The 16301-nt window shown below is 51.6% G+C and overlaps 4 protein-coding genes and 1 long non-coding RNA gene across 5 annotated transcripts in view; 4 read left to right on the top strand and 1 right to left on the bottom strand.

Moving 5' to 3' along the window:
* LOC144322277 (uncharacterized) overlaps positions 1-16301 on the bottom strand; it is a 192224-nt gene that overhangs the window by 102381 nt on the left and 73542 nt on the right. The window lies entirely within an intron of this gene.
* LOC144321689 (interferon alpha-1/2) lies at positions 1924-2487 on the top strand. The gene has a single exon (XM_077910968.1). The coding sequence runs from the start codon at positions 1924-1926 to the stop codon at positions 2485-2487; it is 564 nt and encodes a 187-aa protein (XP_077767094.1).
* Positions 5599-6162, top strand: LOC144321688 (interferon alpha-1/2). Its single transcript, XM_077910967.1, has one exon. It carries the CDS (start codon positions 5599-5601, stop codon positions 6160-6162), a length of 564 nt encoding a protein of 187 aa, XP_077767093.1.
* LOC144321687 (interferon alpha-1/2) lies at positions 9268-9831 on the top strand. Its single transcript, XM_077910966.1, has one exon. The coding sequence runs from the start codon at positions 9268-9270 to the stop codon at positions 9829-9831; it is 564 nt and encodes a 187-aa protein (XP_077767092.1).
* Positions 12937-13500, top strand: LOC144321686 (interferon alpha-1/2). The gene has a single exon (XM_077910964.1). It carries the CDS (start codon positions 12937-12939, stop codon positions 13498-13500), a length of 564 nt encoding a protein of 187 aa, XP_077767090.1.

The following is a 16301-nucleotide window of genomic DNA, read 5'->3' as shown; positions in this document are numbered from 1 at the left end:
AGCCAGCAATGCACTGAGATAGTGACCAGGCCTGGACACCTGGCTTGTGTTGTGTGCATCAGGTTGCCCCTGCTGTGTGATTCATCTCCCGAGGTAAAAACAGGTTTTCTAGGAGGAACGGATTCAGAGAGTGTAAAAACCCAATTTCCTCAGCTTTTCTCTCTCGCTCTCTCTCGCTCTCTCTCGCTCTCGCTCTCGCTGTCTCTCTACCCCTCTGGAAAATACAGTGTTCCAAAGAGCAGCGAGGTAGGCAATGTGGTTGGCAAGGTCGGCTAAACAGCCAGATCTTGGTTTCAGCTGAGATCCTCATCTCAGGGCGGTTGCATGGAACCCCACACCAGGCTCCCCACAAGCGCAGAGACTGCAGAGGATTCCTTGTCCCTGGGGCACGTGGGTGGCTCGTTCCATGAGGCATCTGTCTTTGGCTGGATCGCCAGTCCCAGGGTCCTTGGATGGAGCCTGTCATCGGGCTCCTTCTCAGGTAGGTGTCTGCTACTCCCTCTCCTCCCCTGCTCACGCTGCTCTCTATATTGCTTTCACTCTCTCTCTCTCTCTCTCTCTCTCTCTCTTTCTCTAAAAATCAAGATATCTTTTACGAGTAGTTAGCTGCGCAGAAAAAAAATACGAGGTAGAGAGACTTCTCCCACCTCCATGGTCTGTATCTGCATAGTGTCCCTGGAAATGAACCTTCAGCCACCTGAGGGAATCCCTGTGACAAGGCTTCCAAGATTCTGAGCTCTGTGAACTAGTCTTAGATAGTCCAGTGGTCTGTAGGCTCTCCAAAGCTCAGTCTGGGAGGGCCCCAGCCAAAGCTTCTTGCTTCCTGTTTGTTGTCTCTCCTTGGGCTTTCTTGAGTACCACACAAGAAGCATGGCCGTTGAATTAGTGGAAGAGCCCTGAAATGTGTGCCGAGGAGGGCGACACACCTAGGAATGACAGGCCCCTGTGAGCAGAGGACTTTCTCTCCATCCGTTCCTGGATCTCAAAGTCACTGGGAGAGGTGGCCTTGGCTGACTCGGGAGCTGCCTTTGGCGCTTTGTGGATGTGGCTTCTGTGTGAGCCTGGAGGTGATGTGGGCTTTCAGCATTTCAGAACAAAGAGATTCTGCATGATCGTTTGACTTTACGAAAGTCAGTCAACGCATCAGTAACTGGACGCAGTGCGAAACAGAAAAAAAGGAGTTTTGAAAACACCTTGATGAGTACGGAGTCGCAGGTGAGGCAAGAGATCACTTTGTCAGCCGAGGCAACATGAAATGGCCTTACTGCAGAAACACATGTCAAGGAAGTAATTCAACTCTTCGATTCCGATCAGCAGTTCGGCATCGTTCTAAATTGGGAGAGACTCTGCGTTCATTCTCTTGTCTTTGTAGACATGGTTCACCTGCATATGTGCTTTCCGTATCAGAAATCATGTACCTATCAGTACTCGATAGGTCCCTCTTCAACGTTGGCCATCCCATTCCACGTCGGAAGCCTAACAATTGGCCTTCATGTTTACCAGCGTTAGACATCCTTAACCCTGCGTCGCCTTCACATGAGAAGGGTGAAGCGACACGGGGTTGTGTATGTCCAAAGTTCAGATAGGAGCATGGGACATACACTGTACTCTAGAGACAGCGCATCCGGGTTCCGAACTTTTCTGGATGATGCGTGAAAAGCCAATCCAGAAGACTCTGGAGGCAAGGGCAGTCATGACAAGCACGCCCATGTAGTTGGGAAACAGTGCTCTAGAGCCAGTCGAAAGTGCATCATAAAGGAAAGCAAAAAGAGAAGTAGAAAGTGAGGGAGACGTTCAGAAATGGAAAACGCGTCTGATGCCTACTTAAGCCCCACACACGAGGGAAGATGCTCAGAGAAGCTGAAGCCGCGGTTCCCACACTTGCCCAGCGCAGCCAGGCCCACAGCCCCTGCAGGATCCCCGATGGCCCTGCCCTGCTCCTTCTCGGTGGCCCTGGTGCTGCTCAGCTGCCACTCCCTGTGCTGTCTGGCTTGCCACCTGCCCGACACCCACGGCCTGCGCAACTGGAGGGTCCTGACGCTCCTGGGACAGATGAGGAGACTCTCCGCCGGCTCTTGTGACCACTACACCAATGACTTTGCCTTCCCCAAGGAGCTGTTTGATGGCCAGCGGCTCCAGGAGGCGCAGGCCCTCTCTGTGGTCCACGTGATGACCCAGAAGGTCTTCCACCTCTTCTGCCCGGACACGTCCTCTGCTCCTTGGAACATGACTCTCCTGGAGGAACTGTGCTCGGGGCTCTCTGAGCAGCTGGATGACCTGGAGGCCTGTCCCCTGCAGGAGGCGGGGCTGGCCGAGACCCCCCTCATGCATGAGGACTCCACCCTGAGGACCTACTTCCAAAGGATCTCCCTCTACCTGCAAGACAGGAACCACAGCCCGTGTGCCTGGGAGATGGTCCGAGCAGAAATCGGGAGATCCTTCTTCTCCTCGACAATCTTGCAAGAAAGAATCAGGAGGAGGAAATGAGACCCGCCCGGGTCCGCACGGAAATGACATTCCCTGACTGATCAGAGCACACTTGCACGTGTCCTGCCGCCTCAGAGAAGCTCACGCCTGCCGTCACGGTGACACGAAGGCAATCGGGTGTCCAACGTGTTCAGGACGGGGCAGCACCATCAAGTCAAGTCGACAAACACCGCTTACTTTCACATAACCTTGCCCATCTCTCTACTTCCTACTCATTCGTTTATTTATTTATTTATTTATTTATTTATTTATTTATTTATTTATTTGTATTTATGGCTCAACTGGGTTCTCTTTGTATACTAGTAGGTGTACCGTCACTCTGTGATTCAGGGGGAGTGGGGATGCTTTCTATTTATTAAGTTTTTTATTCTTTTGTTCATTAAACCGTTCTCTGCAAGCATTCTTGCATTTGTGGTTTCTTTCGAGACGGAGGGAATCAGAAGAGAATCTGATGAAAGAGTGGATCGTATGACTCTTCTCCTCAGGATTCTGTTACTCTCATGAGAAGTCAACCCATAGTCCTCCTCGATGCCAGTGCGTATGTGCCTGTCAGGCTGAGGGTGCACACGACCGATCCCATCTCCTACCCTGTATCTCTGAGTTCTGTCGAGAAAAAACAAACCTCCAAACAACCAGCAGATTGAAGTGATGGCAGTCATAGCACACGGTACAACAACAAGAAGAAGGGACATAGGAACTCTGTAGGCAGAAAAGGAAGTAGGCATATCCGGAAATATAATCAAGCAGCACTAGATAATACCTTCCCTATTAGACTGGTGGATGTCCCAGTGCCAATATCCTTAAGAAAATGCCTAGTGGGGTCTGCCAGTTACAAGCCGGTCCGTTCCCTTGAAGCCTAGCAATGGAAGCGCTGCCAAGGGAACAGAGTCCCAAAGGAGAAGTGGTCTCCAGATGGATTCCCTTGTGGATCCTGTGTGGCCATGTGACTTCTAAGGGCAAGCCACTCACTGAAGCCCAGAGTCTGTGGGGGCTCCCTCCTTTTTGGAAACTCTCCTCCGAGAGGCCTTGTTGTCTTCTTTTGCTCCTGATGACAGACCATTATGGACCGGAGGGCACGTCCCCGTTACAAGCAGGGGACAGTGGCTGTAGGAACAAGCAAAGACAAAGCGGGAGGATTGGACTCGGTGGTCTGTCCGATGCTCTACAGCAGAAGACTGCCCCCTACAGCCAGCAATGCACTGAGATAGTGACCAGGCCTGGACACCTGGCTTGTGTTGTGTGCATCAGGTTGCCCCTGCTGTGTGATTCATCTCCCGAGGTAAAAACAGGTTTTCTAGGAGGAACGGATTCAGAGAGTGTAAAAAGCCAATTTCCTCAGCTTTTCTCTCTCGCTCTCTCTCGCTCTCTCTCGCTCTCGCTCTCGCTGTCTCTCTCCCCCTCTGGAAAATACAGTGTTCCAAAGAGCAGCGAGGTAGGCAATGTGGTTGGCAAGGTCGGCTAAACAGCCAGATCTTGGTTTCAGCTGAGATCCTCATCTCAGGGCGGTTGCATGGAACCCCACACCAGGCTCCCCACAAGCGCAGAGACTGCAGAGGATTCCTTGTCCCTGGGGCACGTGGGTGGCTCGTTCCATGAGGCATCTGTCTTTGGCTGGATCGCCAGTCCCAGGGTCCTTGGATGGAGCCTGTCATCGGGCTCCTTCTCAGGTAGGTGTCTGCTACTCCCTCTCCTCCCCTGCTCACGCTGCTCTCTATATTGCTTTCTCTCTCTCTCTCTCTCTCTCTCTCTTTCTCTCTTTCTCTAAAAATCAAGATATCTTTTACGAGTAGTTAGCTGCGCAGAAAAAAAATACGAAGTAGAGAGACTTCTCCCACCTCCATGGTCTGTATCTGCATAGTGTCCCTGGAAATGAACCTTCAGCCACCTGAGGGAATCCCTGTGACAAGGCTTCCAAGATTCTGAGCTCTGTGAACTAGTCTTAGATAGTCCAGTGGTCTGTAGGCTCTCCAAAGCTCAGTCTGGGAGGGCCCCAGCCAAAGCTTCTTGCTTCCTGTTTGTTGTCTCTCCTTGGGCTTTCTTGAGTACCACACAAGAAGCATGGCCGTTGAATTAGTGGAAGAGCCCTGAAATGTGTGCCGAGGAGGGCGACACACCTAGGAATGACAGGCCCCTGTGAGCAGAGGACTTTCTCTCCATCCGTTCCTGGATCTCAAAGTCACTGGGAGAGGTGGCCTTGGCTGACTCGAGAGCTGCCTTTGGCGCTTTGTGGATGTGGCTTCTGTGTGAGCCTGGAGGTGATGTGGGCTTTCAGCATTTCAGAACAAAGAGATTCTGCATGATCGTTTGACTTTACGAAAGTCAGTCAACGCATCAGTAACTGGACGCAGTGCGAAACAGAAAAAAAGGAGTTTTGAAAACACCTTGATGAGTACGGAGTCGCAGGTGAGGCAAGAGATCACTTTGTCAGCCGAGGCAACATGAAATGGCCTTACTGCAGAAACACATGTCAAGGAAGTAATTCAACTCTTCGATTCCGATCAGCAGTTCGGCATCGTTCTAAATTGGGAGAGACTCTGCGTTCATTCTCTTGTCTTTGTAGACATGGTTCACCTGCATATGTGCTTTCCGTATCAGAAATCATGTACCTATCAGTACTCGATAGGTCCCTCTTCAACGTTGGCCATCCCATTCCACGTCGGAAGCCTAACAATTGGCCTTCATGTTTACCAGCGTTAGACATCCTTAACCCTGCGTCGCCTTCACACGAGAAGGGTGAAGCGACACGGGGTTGTGTATGTCCAAAGTTCAGATAGGAGCATGGGACATACACTGTACTCTAGAGACAGCGCATCCGGGTTCCGAACTTTTCTGGATGATGCGTGAAAAGCCAATCCAGAAGACTCTGGAGGCAAGGGCAGTCATGACAAGCACGCCCATGTAGTTGGGAAACAGTGCTCTAGAGCCAGTCGAAAGTGCATCATAAAGGAAAGCAAAAAGAGAAGTAGAAAGTGAGGGAGACGTTCAGAAATGGAAAACGCGTCTGATGCCTACTTAAGCCCCACACACGAGGGAAGATGCTCAGAGAAGCTGAAGCCGCGGTTCCCACACTTGCCCAGCGCAGCCAGGCCCACAGCCCCTGCAGGATCCCCGATGGCCCTGCCCTGCTCCTTCTCGGTGGCCCTGGTGCTGCTCAGCTGCCACTCCCTGTGCTGTCTGGCTTGCCACCTGCCCGACACCCACGGCCTGCGCAACTGGAGGGTCCTGACGCTCCTGGGACAGATGAGGAGACTCTCCGCCGGCTCTTGTGACCACTACACCAATGACTTTGCCTTCCCCAAGGAGCTGTTTGATGGCCAGCGGCTCCAGGAGGCGCAGGCCCTCTCTGTGGTCCACGTGATGACCCAGAAGGTCTTCCACCTCTTCTGCCCGGACACGTCCTCTGCTCCTTGGAACATGACTCTCCTGGAGGAACTGTGCTCGGGGCTCTCTGAGCAGCTGGATGACCTGGAGGCCTGTCCCCTGCAGGAGGCGGGGCTGGCCGAGACCCCCCTCATGCATGAGGACTCCACCCTGAGGACCTACTTCCAAAGGATCTCCCTCTACCTGCAAGACAGGAACCACAGCCCGTGTGCCTGGGAGATGGTCCGAGCAGAAATCGGGAGATCCTTCTTCTCCTCGACAATCTTGCAAGAAAGAATCAGGAGGAGGAAATGAGACCCGCCCGGGTCCGCACGGAAATGACATTCCCTGACTGATCAGAGCACACTTGCACGTGTCCTGCCGCCTCAGAGAAGCTCACGCCTGCCGTCACGGTGACACGAAGGCAATCGGGTGTCCAACGTGTTCAGGACGGGGCAGCACCATCAAGTCAAGTCGACAAACACCGCTTACTTTCACATAACCTTGCCCATCTCTCTACTTCCTACTCATTCGTTTATTTATTTATTTATTTATTTATTTATTTATTTATTTATTTGTATTTATGGCTCAACTGGGTTCTCTTTGTATACTAGTAGGTGTACCGTCACTCTGTGATTCAGGGGGAGTGGGGATGCTTTCTATTTATTAAGTTTTTTATTCTTTTGTTCATTAAACCGTTCTCTGCAAGCATTCTTGCATTTGTGGTTTCTTTCGAGACGGAGGGAATCAGAAGAGAATCTGATGAAAGAGTGGATCGTATGACTCTTCTCCTCAGGATTCTGTTACTCTCATGAGAAGTCAACCCATAGTCCTCCTCGATGCCAGTGCGTATGTGCCTGTCAGGCTGAGGGTGCACACGACCGATCCCATCTCCTACCCTGTATCTCTGAGTTCTGTCGAGAAAAAACAAACCTCCAAACAACCAGCAGAGTGAAGTGATGGCAGTCATAGCACACGGTACAACAACAAGAAGAAGGGACATAGGAACTCTGTAGGCAGAAAAGGAAGCAGGCATATCCGGAAATATAATCAAGCAGCACTAGATAATACCTTCCCTATTAGACTGGTGGATGTCCCAGTGCCAATATCCTTAAGAAAATGCCTAGTGGGGTCTGCCAGTTACAAGCCGGTCCGTTCCCTTGAAGCCTAGCAATGGAAGCGCTGCCAAGGGAACAGAGTCCCAAAGGAGAAGTGGTCTCCAGATGGATTCCCTTGTGGATCCTGTGTGGCCATGTGACTTCTACGGGCAAGCCACTCACTGAAGCCCAGAGTCTGTGGGGGCTCCCTCCTTTTTGGAAACTCTCCTCCGAGAGGCCTTGTTGTCTTCTTTTGCTCCTGATGACAGACCATTATGGACCGGAGGGCACGTCCCCGTTACAAGCAGGGGACAGTGGCTGTAGGAACAAGCAAAGACAAAGCGGGAGGATTGGACTCGGTGGTCTGTCCGATGCTCTACAGCAGAAGACTGCCCCCTACAGCCAGCAATGCACTGAGATAGTGACCAGGCCTGGACACCTGGCTTGTGTTGTGTGCATCAGCTTGCCCCTGCTGTGTGATTCATCTCCCGAGGTAAAAACAGGTTTTCTAGGAGGAACGGATTCAGAGAGTGTAAAAAGCCAATTTCCTCAGCTTTTCTCTCTCGCTCTCTCTCGCTCTCTCTCGCTCTCGCTCTCGCTGTCTCTCTCCCCCTCTGGAAAATACAGTGTTCCAAAGAGCAGCGAGGTAGGCAATGTGGTTGGCAAGGTCGGCTAAACAGCCAGATCTTGGTTTCAGCTGAGATCCTCATCTCAGGGCGGTTGCATGGAACCCCACACCAGGCTCCCCACAAGCGCAGAGACTGCAGAGGATTCCTTGTCCCTGGGGCACGTGGGTGGCTCGTTCCATGAGGCATCTGTCTTTGGCTGGATCGCCAGTCCCAGGGTCCTTGGATGGAGCCTGTCATCGGGCTCCTTCTCAGGTAGGTGTCTGCTACTCCCTCTCCTCCCCTGCTCACGCTGCTCTCTATATTGCTTTCACTCTCTCTCTCTCTCTCTCTCTCTCTCTCTTTCTCTAAAAATCAAGATATCTTTTACGAGTAGTTAGCTGCGCAGAAAAAAAATACGAAGTAGAGAGACTTCTCCCACCTCCATTGTCTGTATCTGCATAGTGTCCCTGGAAATGAACCTTCAGCCACCTGAGGGAATCCCTGTGACAAGGCTTCCAAGATTCTGAGCTCTGTGAACTAGTCTTAGATAGTCCAGTGGTCTGTAGGCTCTCCAAAGCTCAGTCTGGGAGGGCCCCAGCCAAAGCTTCTTGCTTCCTGTTTGTTGTCTCTCCTTGGGCTTTCTTGAGTACCACACAAGAAGCATGGCCGTTGAATTAGTGGAAGAGCCCTGAAATGTGTGCCGAGGAGGGCGACACACCTAGGAATGACAGGCCCCTGTGAGCAGAGGACTTTCTCTCCATCCGTTCCTGGATCTCAAAGTCACTGGGAGAGGTGGCCTTGGCTGACTCGGGAGCTGCCTTTGGCGCTTTGTGGATGTGGCTTCTGTGTGAGCCTGGAGGTGATGTGGGCTTTCAGCATTTCAGAACAAAGAGATTCTGCATGATCGTTTGACTTTACGAAAGTCAGTCAACGCATCAGTAACTGGACGCAGTGCGAAACAGAAAAAAAGGAGTTTTGAAAACACCTTGATGAGTACGGAGTCGCAGGTGAGGCAAGAGATCACTTTGTCAGCCGAGGCAACATGAAATGGCCTTACTGCAGAAACACATGTCAAGGAAGTAATTCAACTCTTCGATTCCGATCAGCAGTTCGGCATCGTTCTAAATTGGGAGAGACTCTGCGTTCATTCTCTTGTCTTTGTAGACATGGTTCACCTGCATATGTGCTTTCCGTATCAGAAATCATGTACCTATCAGTACTCGATAGGTCCCTCTTCAACGTTGGCCATCCCATTCCACGTCGGAAGCCTAACAATTGGCCTTCATGTTTACCAGCGTTAGACATCCTTAACCCTGCGTCGCCTTCACATGAGAAGGGTGAAGCGACACGGGGTTGTGTATGTCCAAAGTTCAGATAGGAGCATGGGACATACACTGTACTCTAGAGACAGCGCATCCGGGTTCCGAACTTTTCTGGATGATGCGTGAAAAGCCAATCCAGAAGACTCTGGAGGCAAGGGCAGTCATGACAAGCACGCCCATGTAGTTGGGAAACAGTGCTCTAGAGCCAGTCGAAAGTGCATCATAAAGGAAAGCAAAAAGAGAAGTAGAAAGTGAGGGAGACGTTCAGAAATGGAAAACGCGTCTGATGCCTACTTAAGCCCCACACACGAGGGAAGATGCTCAGAGAAGCTGAAGCCGCGGTTCCCACACTTGCCCAGCGCAGCCAGGCCCACAGCCCCTGCAGGATCCCCGATGGCCCTGCCCTGCTCCTTCTCGGTGGCCCTGGTGCTGCTCAGCTGCCACTCCCTGTGCTGTCTGGCTTGCCACCTGCCCGACACCCACGGCCTGCGCAACTGGAGGGTCCTGACGCTCCTGGGACAGATGAGGAGACTCTCCGCCGGCTCTTGTGACCACTACACCAATGACTTTGCCTTCCCCAAGGAGCTGTTTGATGGCCAGCGGCTCCAGGAGGCGCAGGCCCTCTCTGTGGTCCACGTGATGACCCAGAAGGTCTTCCACCTCTTCTGCCCGGACACGTCCTCTGCTCCTTGGAACATGACTCTCCTGGAGGAACTGTGCTCGGGGCTCTCTGAGCAGCTGGATGACCTGGAGGCCTGTCCCCTGCAGGAGGCGGGGCTGGCCGAGACCCCCCTCATGCATGAGGACTCCACCCTGAGGACCTACTTCCAAAGGATCTCCCTCTACCTGCAAGACAGGAACCACAGCCCGTGTGCCTGGGAGATGGTCCGAGCAGAAATCGGGAGATCCTTCTTCTCCTCGACAATCTTGCAAGAAAGAATCAGGAGGAGGAAATGAGACCCGCCCGGGTCCGCACGGAAATGACATTCCCTGACTGATCAGAGCACACTTGCACGTGTCCTGCCGCCTCAGAGAAGCTCACGCCTGCCGTCACGGTGACACGAAGGCAATCGGGTGTCCAACGTGTTCAGGACGGGGCAGCACCATCAAGTCAAGTCGACAAACACCGCTTACTTTCACATAACCTTGCCCATCTCTCTACTTCCTACTCATTCGTTTATTTATTTATTTATTTATTTATTTATTTATTTATTTATTTGTATTTATGGCTCAACTGGGTTCTCTTTGTATACTAGTAGGTGTACCGTCACTCTGTGATTCAGGGGGAGTGGGGATGCTTTCTATTTATTAAGTTTTTTATTCTTTTGTTCATTAAACCGTTCTCTGCAAGCATTCTTGCATTTGTGGTTTCTTTCGAGACGGAGGGAATCAGAAGAGAATCTGATGAAAGAGTGGATCGTATGACTCTTCTCCTCAGGATTCTGTTACTCTCATGAGAAGTCAACCCATAGTCCTCCTCGATGCCAGTGCGTATGTGCCTGTCAGGCTGAGGGTGCACACGACCGATCCCATCTCCTACCCTGTATCTCTGAGTTCTGTCGAGAAAAAACAAACCTCCAAACAACCAGCAGAGTGAAGTGATGGCAGTCATAGCACACGGTACAACAACAAGAAGAAGGGACATAGGAACTCTGTAGGCAGAAAAGGAAGTAGGCATATCCGGAAATATAATCAAGCAGCACTAGATAATACCTTCCCTATTAGACTGGTGGATGTCCCAGTGCCAATATCCTTAAGAAAATGCCTAGTGGGGTCTGCCAGTTACAAGCCGGTCCATTCCCTTGAAGCCTAGCAATGGAAGCGCTGCCAAGGGAACAGAGTCCCAAAGGAGAAGTGGTCTCCAGATGGATTCCCTTGTGGATCCTGTGTGGCCATGTGACTTCTACGGGCAAGCCACTCACTGAAGCCCAGAGTCTGTGGGGGCTCCCTCCTTTTTGGAAACTCTCCTCCGAGAGGCCTTGTTGTCTTCTTTTGCTCCTGATGACAGACCATTATGGACCGGAGGGCACGTCCCCGTTACAAGCAGGGGACAGTGGCTGTAGGAACAAGCAAAGACAAAGCGGGAGGATTGGACTCGGTGGTCTGTCCGATGCTCTACAGCAGAAGACTGCCCCCTACAGCCAGCAATGCACTGAGATAGTGACCAGGCCTGGACACCTGGCTTGTGTTGTGTGCATCAGGTTGCCCCTGCTGTGTGATTCATCTCCCGAGGTAAAAACAGGTTTTCTAGGAGGAACGGATTCAGAGAGTGTAAAAAGCCAATTTCCTCAGCTTTTCTCTCTCGCTCTCTCTCGCTCTCTCTCGCTCTCGCTCTCGCTGTCTCTCTCCCCCTCTGGAAAATACAGTGTTCCAAAGAGCAGCGAGGTAGGCAATGTGGTTGGCAAGGTCGGCTAAACAGCCAGATCTTGGTTTCAGCTGAGATCCTCATCTCAGGGCGGTTGCATGGAACCCCACACCAGGCTCCCCACAAGCGCAGAGACTGCAGAGGATTCCTTGTCCCTGGGGCACGTGGGTGGCTCGTTCCATGAGGCATCTGTCTTTGGCTGGATCGCCAGTCCCAGGGTCCTTGGATGGAGCCTGTCATCGGGCTCCTTCTCAGGTAGGTGTCTGCTACTCCCTCTCCTCCCCTGCTCACGCTGCTCTCTATATTGCTTTCACTCTCTCTCTCTCTCTCTCTCTCTCTCTCTTTCTCTAAAAATCAAGATATCTTTTACGAGTAGTTAGCTGCGCAGAAAAAAAATACGAGGTAGAGAGACTTCTCCCACCTCCATGGTCTGTATCTGCATAGTGTCCCTGGAAATGAACCTTCAGCCACCTGAGGGAATCCCTGTGACAAGGCTTCCAAGATTCTGAGCTCTGTGAACTAGTCTTAGATAGTCCAGTGGTCTGTAGGCTCTCCAAAGCTCAGTCTGGGAGGGCCCCAGCCAAAGCTTCTTGCTTCCTGTTTGTTGTCTCTCCTTGGGCTTTCTTGAGTACCACACAAGAAGCATGGCCGTTGAATTAGTGGAAGAGCCCTGAAATGTGTGCCGAGGAGGGCGACACACCTAGGAATGACAGGCCCCTGTGAGCAGAGGACTTTCTCTCCATCCGTTCCTGGATCTCAAAGTCACTGGGAGAGGTGGCCTTGGCTGACTCGGGAGCTGCCTTTGGCGCTTTGTGGATGTGGCTTCTGTGTGAGCCTGGAGGTGATGTGGGCTTCCAGCATTTCAGAACAAAGAGATTCTGCATGATCGTTTGACTTTACGAAAGTCAGTCAACGCATCAGTAACTGGACGCAGTGCGAAACAGAAAAAAAGGAGTTTTGAAAACACCTTGATGAGTACGGAGTCGCAGGTGAGGCAAGAGATCACTTTGTCAGCCGAGGCAACATGAAATGGCCTTACTGCAGAAACACATGTCAAGGAAGTAATTCAACTCTTCGATTCCGATCAGCAGTTCGGCATCGTTCTAAATTGGGAGAGACTCTGCGTTCATTCTCTTGTCTTTGTAGACATGGTTCACCTGCATATGTGCTTTCCGTATCAGAAATCATGTACCTATCAGTACTCGATAGGTCCCTCTTCAACGTTGGCCATCCCATTCCACGTCGGAAGCCTAACAATTGGCCTTCATGTTTACCAGCGTTAGACATCCTTAACCCTGCGTCGCCTTCACATGAGAAGGGTGAAGCGACACGGGGTTGTGTATGTCCAAAGTTCAGATAGGAGCATGGGACATACACTGTACTCTAGAGACAGCGCATCCGGGTTCCGAACTTTTCTGGATGATGCGTGAAAAGCCAATCCAGAAGACTCTGGAGGCAAGGGCAGTCATGACAAGCACGCCCATGTAGTTGGGAAACAGTGCTCTAGAGCCAGTCGAAAGTGCATCATAAAGGAAAGCAAAAAGAGAAGTAGAAAGTGAGGGAGACGTTCAGAAATGGAAAACGCGTCTGATGCCTACTTAAGCCCCACACACGAGGGAAGATGCTCAGAGAAGCTGAAGCCGCGGTTCCCACACTTGCCCAGCGCAGCCAGGCCCACAGCCCCTGCAGGATCCCCGATGGCCCTGCCCTGCTCCTTCTCGGTGGCCCTGGTGCTGCTCAGCTGCCACTCCCTGTGCTGTCTGGCTTGCCACCTGCCCGACACCCACGGCCTGCGCAACTGGAGGGTCCTGACGCTCCTGGGACAGATGAGGAGACTCTCCGCCGGCTCTTGTGACCACTACACCAATGACTTTGCCTTCCCCAAGGAGCTGTTTGATGGCCAGCGGCTCCAGGAGGCGCAGGCCCTCTCTGTGGTCCACGTGATGACCCAGAAGGTCTTCCACCTCTTCTGCCCGGACACGTCCTCTGCTCCTTGGAACATGACTCTCCTGGAGGAACTGTGCTCGGGGCTCTCTGAGCAGCTGGATGACCTGGAGGCCTGTCCCCTGCAGGAGGCGGGGCTGGCCGAGACCCCCCTCATGCATGAGGACTCCACCCTGAGGACCTACTTCCAAAGGATCTCCCTCTACCTGCAAGACAGGAACCACAGCCCGTGTGCCTGGGAGATGGTCCGAGCAGAAATCGGGAGATCCTTCTTCTCCTCGACAATCTTGCAAGAAAGAATCAGGAGGAGGAAATGAGACCCGCCCGGGTCCGCACGGAAATGACATTCCCTGACTGATCAGAGCACACTTGCACGTGTCCTGCTGCCTCAGAGAAGCTCACGCCTGCCGTCACGGTGACACGAAGGCAATAGGGTGTCCAACGTGTTCAGGACGGGGCAGCACCATCAAGTCAAGTCGACAAACACCGCTTACTTTCACATAACCTTGCCCATCTCTCTACTTACTACACATTCGCTTATTTATTTATTTATTTATTTATTTATTTATTTATTTGTATTTATGGCTCAACTGGGTTCTCTTTGTATACTAGTAGGTGTACCGTCACTCTGTGATTCAGGGGGAGTGGGGATGCTTTCTATTTATTAAGTTTTTTATTCTTTTGTTCATTAAACCGTTCTCTGCAAGCATTCTTGCATTTGTGGTTTCTTTCGAGACGGAGGGAATCAGAAGAGAATCTGATGAAAGAGTGGATCGTATGACTCTTCTCCTCAGGATTCTGTTACTCTCATGAGAAGTCAACCCATAGTCCTCCTCGATGCCAGTGCGTATGTGCCTGTCAGGCTGAGGGTGCACACGACCGATCCCATCTCCTACCCTGTATCTCTGAGTTCTGTCGAGAAAAAACAAACCTCCAAACAACCAGCAGAGTGAAGTGATGGCAGTCATAGCACACGGTACAACAACAAGAAGAAGGGACATAGGAACTCTGTAGGCAGAAAAGGAAGCAGGCATATCCGGAAATATAATCAAGCAGCACTAGATAATACCTTCCCTATTAGACTGGTGGATGTCCCAGTGCCAATATCCTTAAGAAAATGCCTAGTGGGGTCTGCCAGTTACAAGCCGGTCCGTTCCCTTGAAGCCTAGCAATGGAAGCGCTGCCAAGGGAACAGAGTCCCAAAGGAGAAGTGGTCTCCAGATGGATTCCCTTGTGGATCCTGTGTGGCCATGTGACTTCTACGGGCAAGCCACTCACTGAAGCCCAGAGTCTGTGGGGGCTCCCTCCTTTTTGGAAACTCTCCTCCGAGAGGCCTTGTTGTCTTCTTTTGCTCCTGATGACAGACCATTATGGACCGGAGGGCACGTCCCCGTTACAAGCAGGGGACAGTGGCTGTAGGAACAAGCAAAGACAAAGCGGGAGGATTGGACTCGGTGGTCTGTCCGATGCTCTACAGCAGAAGACTGCCCCCTACAGCCAGCAATGCACTGAGATAGTGACCAGGCCTGGACACCTGGCTTGTGTTGTGTGCATCAGGTTGCCCCTGCTGTGTGATTCATCTCCCGAGGTAAAAACAGGTTTTCTAGGAGGAACGGATTCAGAGAGTGTAAAAAGCCAATTTCCTCAGCTTTTCTCTCTCGCTCTCTCTCGCTCTCTCTCGCTCTCGCTCTCGCTGTCTCTCTCCCCCTCTGGAAAATACAGTGTTCCAAAGAGCAGCGAGGTAGGCAATGTGGTTGGCAAGGTCGGCTAAACAGCCAGATCTTGGTTTCAGCTGAGATCCTCATCTCAGGGCGGTTGCATGGAACCCCACACCAGGCTCCCCACAAGCGCAGAGACTGCAGAGGATTCCTTGTCCCTGGGGCACGTGGGTGGCTCGTTCCATGAGGCATCTGTCTTTGGCTGGATCGCCAGTCCCAGGGTCCTTGGATGGAGCCTGTCATCGGGCTCCTTCTCAGGTAGGTGTCTGCTACTCCCTCTCCTCCCCTGCTCACGCTGCTCTCTATATTGCTTTCACTCTCTCTCTCTCTCTCTCTCTTTCTCTAAAAATCAAGATATCTTTTATGAGTAGTTAGCTGCGCAGAAAAAAAATACGAAGTAGAGAGACTTCTCCCACCTCCATGGTCTGTATCTGCATAGTGTCCCTGGAAATGAACCTTCAGCCACCTGAGGGAATCCCTGTGACAAGGCTTCCAAGATTCTGAGCTCTGTGAACTAGTCTTAGATAGTCCAGTGGTCTGTAGGCTCTCCAAAGCTCAGTCTGGGAGGGCCCCAGCCAAAGCTTCTTGCTTCCTGTTTGTTGTCTCTCCTTGGGCTTTCTTGAGTACCACACAAGAAGCATGGCCGTTGAATTAGTGGAAGAGCCCTGAAATGTGTGCCGAGGAGGGCGACACACCTAGGAATGACAGGCCCCTGTGAGCAGAGGACTTTCTCTCCATCCGTTCCTGGATCTCAAAGTCACTGGGAGAGGTGGCCTTGGCTGACTCGGGAGCTGCCTTTGGCGCTTTGTGGATGTGGCTTCTGTGTGAGCCTGGAGGTGATGTGGGCTTTCAGCATTTCAGAACAAAGAGATTCTGCATGATCGTTTGACTTTACGAAAGTCAGTCAACGCATCAGTAACTGGACGCAGTGCGAAACAGAAAAAAAGGAGTTTTGAAAACACCTTGATGAGTACGGAGTCGCAGGTGAGGCAAGAGATCACTTTGTCAGCCGAGGCAACATGAAATGGCCTTACTGCAGAAACACATGTCAAGGAAGTAATTCAACTCTTCGATTCCGATCAGCAGTTCGGCATCGTTCTAAATTGGGAGAGACTCTGCGTTCATTCTCTTGTCTTTGTAGACATGGTTCACCTGCATATGTGCTTTCCGTATCAGAAATCATGTACCTATCAGTACTCGATAGGTCCCTCTTCAACGTTGGCCATCCCATTCCACGTCGGAAGCCTAACAATTGGCCTTCATGTTTACCAGCGTTAGACATCCTTAACCCTGCGTCGCCTTCACATGAGAAGGGTGAAGCGACACGGGGTTGTGTATGTCCAAAGTTCAGATAGGAGCATGGGACATACACTGTACTCTAGAGACAGCGCATCCGGGTT

The sequence above is a fragment of the Canis aureus genome, chromosome 10 (assembly GCF_053574225.1).
Source record: "Canis aureus isolate CA01 chromosome 10, VMU_Caureus_v.1.0, whole genome shotgun sequence".
Taxonomy (NCBI): Eukaryota; Metazoa; Chordata; class Mammalia; order Carnivora; family Canidae; genus Canis; species Canis aureus.
Note: the sequence above shows the minus strand (reverse complement) of the source record. Positions and strands in the feature narration are given on the sequence as shown.

Bases quoted from the DNA above. Each gene is read 5' to 3' on its own strand.
- LOC144321689 (XM_077910968.1), top strand. From the start codon at position 1,924: ATGGCCCTGCCCTGCTCCTTCTCGGTGGCCCTGGTGCTGCTCAGCTGC.
- LOC144321688 (XM_077910967.1), top strand. From the start codon at position 5,599: ATGGCCCTGCCCTGCTCCTTCTCGGTGGCCCTGGTGCTGCTCAGCTGC.
- LOC144321687 (XM_077910966.1), top strand. From the start codon at position 9,268: ATGGCCCTGCCCTGCTCCTTCTCGGTGGCCCTGGTGCTGCTCAGCTGC.
- LOC144321686 (XM_077910964.1), top strand. From the start codon at position 12,937: ATGGCCCTGCCCTGCTCCTTCTCGGTGGCCCTGGTGCTGCTCAGCTGC.